Source organism: Triticum aestivum, chromosome 1A, assembly GCF_018294505.1.
Source record: "Triticum aestivum cultivar Chinese Spring chromosome 1A, IWGSC CS RefSeq v2.1, whole genome shotgun sequence".
Lineage (NCBI taxonomy): Eukaryota > Viridiplantae > Streptophyta > Magnoliopsida > Poales > Poaceae > Triticum > Triticum aestivum.
This window is the reverse complement of record NC_057794.1, coordinates 7,960,906-7,972,296: the sequence shown is the minus strand read 5'-3', so window position 1 is coordinate 7,972,296 and position 11,391 is coordinate 7,960,906. Positions and strand designations below refer to the sequence as shown.

Genomic DNA, 11,391 nt, shown 5'->3' with positions numbered 1-11,391 from the left:
CGGTTGGTGCCACCAACCAGGACCAAAGGGTCTCCTGACTGGGCTCTGCGCACTGCCCACGTGGAGGGCCTTTAGTCCCGGTTCTGGATTGAACCGGGACTAAAGGGGGGAGGTATTAGTACCGACACTTTAGTCCCGGTTCCGGAACCGGGACTAAAGGCCCTTACGAACCGGGACTATAGGCCCTTTTTCTACCAGTGAAGAAGTAATTGAGAATGTTTCAAAAACTAAACCGCCTCGATCGAAAAGTATTCTAGGCAGTTTTGTAGGAGAAACTGGCTTAGATGAGTGTTATCCCTAGCTACTGATTCCTCCATCCAAGTAGTTCTTGCTTTCGGTGGTGTGAGGTTGTTAGCGGAGCTCTTCGTTTGGCTTGGGCTTGAGGTTTTTGAGGTCCTGTTCTTTCGCTGCTGTCCCTGGCTTGCCCATCTAGGCCGCAACACTCAATCCCTCATGGTGTCGGCTTCTGGGGGAGGGTTGATTGGCTTCTCGCTAACCCCCCTCTTCTTTCAAGTTCTTGAATCTATGTGTGTAGTTTTAGCTTGGCTTCCATCCTTTGTATGCTATGTGTGGCTGCGTCTCGCATGCGCCCTCCCTGTAATATGTAACTATGCATGACATATTTTATTTCCTGGTAATGAATTGCGGGATTTTGCGCCCTAGCTAAGATATTTTTTAAGGAGATAAGCAGAATGTCCCTGGATTTGCCTTGTCATTTTTGATATACAGGGAACCTAGCTAGTATGTCATGTCCATGCCTATGTAATACAGTAGTACGTGAAATGTTGTGCTTGCTAACTAATTCGTTCATTAAGGAGCTTGACTATATATATAGGGGTGCTCGGATATTGAAGGAGGCCAGAGAGCTCTCCCTCATATGCCACATAGCAAGCAACTAGTACATCTTGTGCTTCATTTGTGTTGAACTTTGCTAGCTAGGTTCAAGATGGTATGCACTCTTCTCAAGATTGTCATCATGACATTTACTTACTCTAATAATTTCATTTGTGGTCATGCATCACAGAGCAAGCCTGTGAAGATCGGGCCATGGGGCGGCGATGGAGGCGAACCTCGCGACATCGAATACACTCCTTTCGCACTAGTTGGTGTGGCAGTTCGTAGTGGGGACGCAATCAACGGTGTCAGGTTTACTTACGTGGATACCAGTGGGAATCTGCATGAGGAGGAATGGGGAGGCTCCGAGGCGGAGAAATTTGAGGAGGTGTGTGAATCAGCTAATAAACCGTAGAATTTTTTTGCTGACACGTCATGTTGTCATATATATACACAAGCACTCTTCTACAACGTACAAAGTCCTAATTATGAGAGCTATCAAATTTTTGTGCATGCAGTTGCTTCTTCAAGAATTAGAATATGTGGAGGAAATTTCAGGAACGTACGGTTCACCCCCTGAATCATATGTAACATCTCTTGAATTGGTTACCAACAAGGGTCGGACTATCCGTGGCGGCACTGCCGGCTCTGGGGGTTCTTTCAACGTCCCGCTAGTTTCCGCCCGGATCATCGGCTTCTTTGGAGCTGCGGGGACGACTTACATTGACTCCTTTGGCATCTATGTGGGCTTTGCTGCATGATCGCTTCATCATGTCTCCGTGCTAGTACTACTACTATACTGGTACTGTTTTAGTGTGTGGTTGCAATAAAAGCAGGGAGCCCTTTGTTAGCTGGTAGGAGTACTAGCTATATGCCTGTCGCGCCATGAACCCCTCTCTGCCCAAGGGAATGCATGTACATAGGTGTATATCGTTTGAGTGAAAACCTTGCAGTGTGCCTTGTATCCAGCGTTATATTAGTTACCATGGTGTATAAATAAATGTAAAGTTACCCCTTGAGACAAGCCCTTGCTGAAATCGCATCATCAAGCACTTGCCACTTGTTGTGTTGAAATTTGGTGTGGCCATCCATAATCCCATTGAGTTATTGACACACCATGAAATTGCAAGTCAGTTTCGTCCTTGTTCTGTCTTGCTTCTCCATTCTTTTATCCTTTCACACGCTGCTGCCCATCATAACAAAATTTATACTCTTTGCCATCTACTCCCTCTGTTCTAAAATAGATGACTCAACTTTATACTAACTTTGCTAAAGTTAGTATAAAGTTGAGTCATCTATTTTAGAACGGAGGGAGTAGGTCGGAAACAAAGCAATCTTGAGCACGTGGACGGTGGTATGAGTTAATCATGGCATCTATGTAGACTGCAGAGATTCTGTATGTGAACGCTAACTAAACTTTCTTGGTGCCGAAGAGTAAAAATGCTAAGCAGAGATTCAGACAGACTTGCGATATATTACCTTGTTGTAAATTACTTTCCGAAGAACTAAGTTCACAACCACAAGAGTACTTTCACCCATGCACATTGGGATGTGTTATGTAAAGCATTTTTTTTTGCGGGAAGTTATGTAAAGCAGTTTAATAAAGCATATATTATACGATACAGATGCCTACTTGCCAAGCTCCTATGACATACGATACACATACACATAGCCTTCAACGTAACTCCTAATAGTATCCTCTAATAGGTTAACGGAGTAAAAAAATCAGCTTTGAGGGGCTAAGGACATGTTCAGTAGTCACCCACAGCCACAAAATCTGGCAACTCCATCGCTAGCAAGCGGAGCCAACTTTTGTCCTGAATTCCTGGTGCTTATTTCGGTTCAATGGGGAGATGAATCCCGAATCACGATGGCAGGGCCTTGCGATGCTGTCATCAATGTGATAGATGCACAGCGCTCCTCCTCTTGTCCCCTCCAGGCAGCGCCACTCCAAAACGATGCCCTCAAGATAGAGAACGGCCCCAAATGCACCCCCATTGTCCGATCCGAGATACTCAGATCTAGTGTTTTCCCTGGAGCAGCCGGAACACGGTGACAACGGTTGCAACTGATGATATCTTCAACAATCAGATGTCCTTCACGATGCCGCTATCGCCCGCCATGACTGAGGTCGACACAATTTTCACTGGCAGTCACGCCACACCGAACCAGTAACCGCCCGAAACCACGTTGAGCCTCGCCGTGATGGCTGACGGGTATTCAACATCCCTTGCCGACCCCTCTACACACCGCCAGCTGGCCATGGGCCCCACCAACGACATATTAGATTGGGGACCAGATCCACGGCACATGTCCGCCCACCATATCCACGGAAGCACGTGAGTTCCCGCGGGCATGCAGGCAAGCGCTGCTGCCGCACGACCAAGGACGCTGCCCTAGTCTTTCATCTCTACTCCTAATGTCTCAGTTGGTAGGTCGCGTTCCGGGTTTTATTTTCGTCCCACCTCACCCGATGTTTTTTGGTACTTCTTTGGTACTTCCTCCCACCATCCCTTCAGCCGCGAAAAACCAAGAAAAACCCCGGGATCGAGTCCTGTACACGCCCAAACTCCCGTCGTTATTAACTGAATCGAACGACAAAATACCTACAAAGAAAAACCAACGAAAAAAACCCCTCGAGCTTCGACGGGAACGAGGCTCCCCTCGATCTGAAACAGCGCTAGGGTTTGCCCAGCCGCCACGCTCCGCGCTGCCGCCCAAGGCTCGCTCCGCCCCCACCGCTCCCCGCAACGCCGCTGCCGGAGGGCCGGCCGGCGAAGCCGCGCCGCGCCCAGGGACGACAGCGGCGGGGCGGTTCCGTCTCCCTACCTCCTGCCAGAGCCACCACCCCACCATACGTAGATCTGGCCGGGAGCCCCGCCGCCGACGAGGGCCACACCGACGATCTCGCGCAACCTACCTGCCTCATGTTTCCTCTCCGTTCTCCTCCTTCTCTCTCCGACCCTTGTTCATCCGCGACCGCCCGATCTCGCCCCGATTCATGGCCCTCTCCTTCCGCCAACTCTGGTCCGTCGCCGGTCGTTTGTGGCGTGAGCGCCGCGCCTCCTCCTCAACCTCCTCGATCCACGATGCCCTGACTGCACTGCGCACGTGCGCCTCGCGAGCCATGGCCGCCTTTTGCCGAGCTGCGGGATCGACGTCTGACCGCCACCATGACCGGCCTCTTGCGAAGGTCCCGGTCGCAGTCTCCTGTGCCTTTGGACCTTGGGAGCGACTGGGTGATTATATGCCAGGTAATCTATTTTGCTGAATTTGTTCAGAAGGAAAATCCTTGAGGTACAACACTGACCCGCTTCCTTGTTGTCTCATCTCGGCTGTTTTGGTTGAGCTAGACGCCAAAAGCAATATTGCAACACCATGCGTGAGGAACATGATTCTACCAGTATTTAAGCATTATACTTGCTAACACTGAGAGCTTAATTATCTTTGATGCAACCAGTCCGTCCAAGCATCCAAATGTACGATTCATGTGCCTAGAATCAGTACTTTTGCATGTCTGATGCATGCAGAAATATCCAAATTCGGCCATTAATTTCCCTTTTAGTACTTACTAATGTTTTTTTATTGTTTTGGTTGATCCAGAGTTGATTTGGGATGTAGAGATTAAAGAACAGTAGGGCGTCAGGTTCAGAATTGCCTTGGCATCTTCCAGTGTGGGACGATGTTGATTGTCGGGATTTGAAGATAAGTGTGCCCCATACCGTGGCTGAGCCTGTCGGTTTCGCACAGTGGCTGCACGACACCTCATGGACCCGATGTGAAGGTAGCATATGCTATTCTACAGTGCTTGCCCTCTGAAATCTTAATTGTTGGTTGTACAGTTAGTGCTAAACTGCAGTAATCTACTGCACTTACATCTGAATTTTACATTTAATAAGTTAATACTTGAGAGTTAAGATAGATCAGTAATCTGGTTGGGGCTCTATCGTTGTGGCAATTTGGCAACCGTTGCTAGAGGTGATAAATCTACTGCACTTGCATCTGAATTTTACATTTAATAAGTTAATACTTGAGAGTTAAGATAGATCAGTAATCTGGTTGGGGCTCTATCGTTGTGGCAATTTGGCAACCGTTGCTAGAGGTGATAAATCTGCAAGCATAAAGTCAATGTCCTTCTATGCCACATAATTACAGTGCTTTCACATTATGGTAAAAATTTTTCCTAAATGTAAAATCTTTGTCGTGCCCAATTCATGGTGCAGGACAAGTAAGCCATCCACACGAAGTCGGCGGCAGCAAGGGTGTGGGGCGTCGGGAGGAGCATCTGGGTTGAAGGTTCTGGCCCTCGCCATTGAGACTACCGTGTTCGTCGCCGAGTACATCTGGTATGTATGCAACGAACCTTCCTAATGCAATGTCGCTGCTGTTTATTTCATCTTTTGATTGCGGCAGACTATATTCCACTAAGGCACATTAGGGAGTAGCTTTGGGATAGGGGCCAAACCTGCATATTTTGATCAATTATTTTTATTTGATTAGCAATGGGAGCTTACTGTTCAGTGAGGATTTTCCCCCTTAAAGTCATATTGTTAATATCCAAAAAATTTAATGGGTGGGTGGTGATGTCCCACTGCTTTGCCCTTTTTATTCCAGCACTTAAATAAGAATTGGAGGGCACACGTTGCACAAATGGATCATGTGGCATTTACTATTGTTGTATTATCATATCTAGCATCTCTCTATAAAAAACAAATCTAGCATTAGTTTTGAACTTCTGATGATGTAAGGTAAACACAGAGGCATATCTTCGTCATAGTTGCATCCTTTATAGCAGAGATTTTGTTATGAAAAAAATTATTTTGTTGATGGAAGCCTTTGTGCTTCTGTCACTTGGACGTGAAGTTTTTGTAGACAATCTTAGGACGTGAAGTGGGATGCAACATCTATAGATCTACTGACACTGAAAGGTGGTTGTTAGTTAGGTTCTGATTGTGCCAATCAATAATACACAATTGTTACTAGGGTTCGGCTACGGATGCCATCCATCAACTCATGTTTTAAAGTGTGCTTGTGAGATGCAATCCGATCTCTCTATCTATCCCGCTGAGATGCAGCGGAGCTCGGTGTTTTAGGGCCTGGCTATTGCTGCAGGGGAAGGTGGAGCTGCGAGGAAACAAGACAGGTGGACAATGCGACAGGAAGCAAGAATGAATTTCTAATCAATCTACTGTTTCCCTTGAGTCGGGGGGAACGTACCACGCACCACGTTGTGTTTATTGATCTGGAATCCTAGAGGATCACCCACCCTCGTAATTCAGTATTGAGATGATCTCCTTAATTTCTCAAATGTGTTTTATTAAATTGGATTCCTGTAATTATCCTTGCTCTAATTTGATAGTTTTACCCTCCTGAGCATGTTGTGCTTCCATAAAAACATGAATATTTCTCAGCCATTTTATTGAAAATGTAGTCGTATGCTTTCACATTGACTCTGGATATTCTCCTAAACGAAGGTCAAGAACAATTGCTTTTATCGGCAACAGGAGGCGCTTATCAATCGCCATCAAGTGCCTCAACCAGTGCGGCGTCTAGGTACACACATTGCTTCATCTCCTGTGCTATCTCATCGTCTAGACAATATATCCATGGGTGACCCCTGTACTCACCTCATCTCCAGATTAGAACATAAGTGTCCGTAGGAGGGTAGGATCTAGGCAACTGCAGTACTGATTGTCCAGCTAGGCAACAAAGTCGACGGGGCAAATAACATAATCTTCAGATAAAGTTATATTCGAAAGTCAGTAGGCTTTTCATGATTGCCAGTGGTAAAACAAGCATATATTTCTTTTGATTATTGACATAGCACAGCTTAGTAGAGTGGACCAACCAACATTGGGTTTGGGAGGTCATTTAATAGGAAACATTTCGCTGCAAGTTTCTTCACCATTGAACACAATTCATCACAAGACTTTATATATGTTGGCTGTCATGCATGTACGTCTGCAACTAAATAATTACAGGATGTTGTGTGCTTGTTCTATGTCCAGCAGTAAAGATGTTTGAAGTTTTGTACCAGTTTCCAATAGATCATTTCCTACAACAATATTTGTTTTGCAATCCAAACAAGTAAATGTCTTGTAAAGAAGTAGATGTTTCTGCATATCAACACACCATTCAAGTTATTTACAGAATGATTTTCTTGGAGCGTTCATAATTTCACGTATGTTTACATCATTATTCATGTGTGGGTTGTATTGTGTTTTCTTTCGTGGGGTGCCGGACGCGCTACTGACGGTACTAGCATGTTTGGGCTGGGGAGACAGAGATGGTATGCAGAGTAAGAAGAATGATTTAAGGGGAGAGAAATCATAACAGGGGTTGGTGGAGCAGAAGAGGGCGAAGGAAGACTTGTGGGGAGCTGCGAGGAATAGATTTTGGGGTATGTTACTGTTTTATGTGTGATATCAGTTCATAATTTACTGCAGCGGTCAGTTCTCTACTTTCTATGTACTAGGTTAATTCTATTTGCTAGCCTTAAGTGTTTTTTCTATAGCAACTAAATATTGTGAAAGTAACCCTGAAACATACACACATCTACTAAATGCAAAATTGTTTCTCTGTTGGTACGAACAATCATGTAGATTACTGCATGTAGTTTCGTTTTGCACACAACATACTCTCCAGTAGTGCCGAAATTAGAATCTCAATCCCTGTCCATTATACAAGATGCAAAAGAGTTCAGAATAAGATATTCATCATCATATTCACGCATTTTCCGTTGTAATATATATTTTGTATTTGTGTACAGGTTGACACATTACACATACATACAGTATGTCTCACTTATGCAGAAGAAAAGGGACCCTTCATATAAATTATTTGCATGCTCATAGTTATGAACTTAATACACTTTGCCTGGCATTCATAACCATTATACATCCTCCTGCCCAAATTTGTTGTCCTACGTAATAGTGTTCCACTTTGCGCCTACCACTGGTAGCTGGAAATTAGATATAATAATAATCAGTTTCCTTGCTAGATTTGTTTCCTTATAGGATATCCTGCTGATTTGATCTATTTTTGGCTAGAGCACATGGGATCAAACCAGAGGTAATCAATTTTCTATGTTCACCTGATTAGTTATAAGGAATTTATTACCTCTGTTCTATTTCCAGGATACCCAAACCAGTGGTAACGTTTTTTATGGCTTTGAAATTCTGTACAAGGTATTCTCATGTCTAAATACTAGAATTGTTTGTTCATTGCTAAATTGTTAATGAGGGGTCCATGTAGTGCTCTCAGTGGAGATACTAGACCATCTGATGTTCATTTAGACATTTCTATTCAAACTTTCAAAGTGATTGTTTTCTTTTTGTGTGTCCACACAGTTGTTTGTGTGCATCCAATATAAAACTTGCTATGAATTTGCACCACCTACACCCTTTTTCCATGTCTTAGTCTATATGAGTTACCCACTTTATATACCGCAAAAAGAAATTACCCACTTTATAATAACTCACATGTTAATTAAAAGGAAAAAGATCTGAACCATCGACACTCTATAAGTTAAGTTGTTCAGCTAAAATTTAACAAAGAGATATTTGATTACATGGATCTCTAATTTTTCTGCAGTGTTGTAATTATATTGTCTCGGGTGTGTTGTTGTACGTTCCTTGTATCATGTTGACTTACTCCTTGATCAATAGGGATGTGGATACAAAATTCCGTTTTCCACTACTTATATTATCCTCATTGGACCTTAAGCTATAATCATCGGCTGTTGTTGTGTGTCTGCCTGCCTGGCAATGTTTCACCTCTATTTTTGACCTACTGTTGACTTATTTGGAACCTGAGAAAGAATTATTTTACATGTTAGAGTACTCTCATATGTTCGAAGTCATAAAACCAGCTGAGATAATGAAATAATGCCAGGTAATTACTCGTGGTTTCAAGGTTGCGCAAAGGAGAGGAGGCATGGTTATAGGTCCTCGGCAACATCTGCGCCTCATAGGTCAGCCATGATTCTCGATTTTTTTGTTCTGCTGTTATTCCCAAAGAAACATGGTAGTTCTTTTGGACGGTCAAAGATTATTCAGTTACTGAAATACTTCTTATCCAAAGAGCTGGGAATATTTAAAACATCTAAATTGCTTATCTCAACACTATAATAGAAAGTACTATCTCGGAAATAATAACAAAACACCGTGATAAACTGGGCACCGGAGCCATATTGACACAGACCCATGATCAATGATATGTGAGCCAAGTCTTGATACCCGTGAACTTACAGCCACCCATTGAGTGCATGATTTCTTCCATCTCCTTTTCTTTTGTTTTCCAGGGCAGATATTCCACCGTGCATTGTATTTGACCATACTTAACCAAGTTGATTCATATCAATAAGTATCTTTTGGTTTTCTTCCAGTTTATTAGGCATGGACCCAGACACAAATTCTGAAGCTTCAATAATTTGGGTGGTCTAATAGTTCCTGTATAGCTTGATGTCGTATCAGGTGTAATATTTTGTTGTTGCTTGATGTTGCATCAAGACAAGCTAGGGTCAACAAGGAACAAAGGGGTTGACACATGGAGAAGCGGGAGCATAAAATTCAAAAGGTACTGAACATGTGTATGGATTACACCGGTGAGTGAATGGTGTGGCACATTGACTCGGAGAGGAGTAGTTGCTTGTCTGGTATGAAAAACAGTTGTTTCTCGATTAGATTAAGGCCAAACTTATCTTCAACATGTGTGGTCTTTCATCACCATTTTAAAAGAGGTTCAATGCAAAATCCTTAGACTGCCAATTTTTACTATATTGGAAGTACTTTATCGATACGTTTGGAACAATTCTCAGATTCCATGAAACATATTCGTGGCACCAATTTTAACTAAAGAATAAATCAATCTCAATTTTGTTCTGTAAAAAATTAAAGCACTCTCCTTTCCTATGAGAAAAGAAAACATATACTCCAATTGAAGGAAGGAGTACAAAGTTGAGTCATTTTTGAGTCACTTATTGCGGGACGGAGGGAGTACTACATTGAAGCGATTGCCAATTCAAGGAATCATTTTCTATGGTCAGTCACACAAACAAAATTTAACCATATGGAAACAATATTTAGTTGCCATAGAAGTAATTTGACCCGAAAAAGTTACCATCCAAAAAAAGGAAGTGAAAAAACCATATGAAGGAAACTAAAGTTCCAAAAGCAAGGAGTATCAACATTTGAAACAAAATATATTTTCATACAGAAGTAATTTACATCTATGGAAGCAATTTTTTGTTCATCACTAATCTGTATCAATATGTGTTGCATTCTCTTTTAGAGAAGTGAACTCTGAAATCCCTCCTCATTCCAAACAATGATATTCTGAGGCTGAAAGTACAAATTTGTTACGACATGACTGACTTAGAGAAAAAAATGGGCGTATTTGGAGCCGGATGGAAACATGGGCAGATTTGGAGCAGTGTGAAGACGGCGCACGCTGGTGTTGCAATGACCAAAAGAGCCGAAGTGAAAGAAGAGATGGAATGACAATGATGCAACCTTGTCGTGTGATTCTTGTATGTATATTTGAGGTCTGTAGGAAAATATGTATTAGTGAGATAAAGTGATGGAGATGCATCTTAGGTGGAAATGAAAGCAGAGCCCAAAGATAAATAGAGAATTATTAGTTTGTGAATGAACATGTGGTGGAAAGATTGTTTTCTTGTTCATATGCCACATTTTCTTACTATTTCTACTAAGGTGAGGTGCCTTGTACATGCCATATTTTTAACATACATAGTAGTGCGAGACAACAAAACAATGACATAGAAGCCACATGCATAATCAAGTTACCGCATATTGAGAGGATGGTTTATGTATGGACAAAGAGGGCTAGGGAGAAGTTCAACAAAAAACAGAGACTAGATGGGGTGCATGGTGTTTGTTGGAATAGAGAGAAGATACTTGCGTGCAATGTTTTCGTTCGAGGCGGGTAACTTGAGCATTGTTTATAAATTTTTTCTTGGCCCGTGGCAACGCACGGGCAGTCTACTAGTATAACTAGCAGAGGAGTGTACAGATGTTCTAAGGGGTCATCGTTTGATGTCAGGTGCCATATTGGAAGGAAGTAGTACAGCTAGAGAAGTTGCGGAAACAATTGTAGCTGCTGAAACAGTGATCCAAGGTGTTGTCGCTCAGGCTAACCAACAATGCAACGCCTGCAACTAAGGTGTCGTAGCAAGAGATGTGTCAACAGAAAGAACCGGAAATGTAGGAAGAGAGTCCGATTCTCAAGGACCGTGCGGCACATTCCAGCATCAGGTGCGGGGCAAGCAGGTAGGACTCGTTCCTTACAATATGTAGTCCAGAAATGTGTCAGCGCAATTGCTCTAACAAGGACTATGACTGATGATGATGCATTGCTTGATAACTTAGATGATCGAAGCACTGATTTACGGTGCATAGCTCTTGTAGTAGTAATTACTATGCAAATGTGTGCAGTGCCATTAGCCATGTGTGTTTAGTTGATAATTTTAGTAGTTGTTTGTCAATTTAGTATTTGTTCTGATCGAGCAAGACTGCCACCTGAAGAAAATTATAGATT

The 11,391-nt window shown here is 42.9% G+C and overlaps 1 protein-coding gene and 1 long non-coding RNA gene across 2 annotated transcripts; both read left to right on the top strand.

Moving 5' to 3' along the window:
• Positions 1 to 762: 762 nt before the first annotated feature.
• LOC123185028 (horcolin) lies at positions 763 to 1,853 on the top strand. Its single transcript, XM_044597050.1, has 3 exons — positions 763 to 949; positions 1,025 to 1,222; positions 1,353 to 1,853. Exons 1-3 carry the CDS (start codon positions 947 to 949, stop codon positions 1,593 to 1,595), a joined length of 444 nt encoding a protein of 147 aa, XP_044452985.1. The 5' UTR covers positions 763 to 946; the 3' UTR covers positions 1,596 to 1,853.
• A 2,381-nt stretch (positions 1,854 to 4,234) lies between these two features.
• Positions 4,235 to 6,198, top strand: LOC123185069 (uncharacterized). The gene is made up of 4 exons (XR_006493165.1): positions 4,235 to 4,313; positions 4,438 to 4,618; positions 5,058 to 5,180; positions 5,947 to 6,198. It is a non-coding gene; the product is annotated as an uncharacterized lncRNA (long non-coding RNA).
• Positions 6,199 to 11,391: the final 5,193 nt, after the last annotated feature.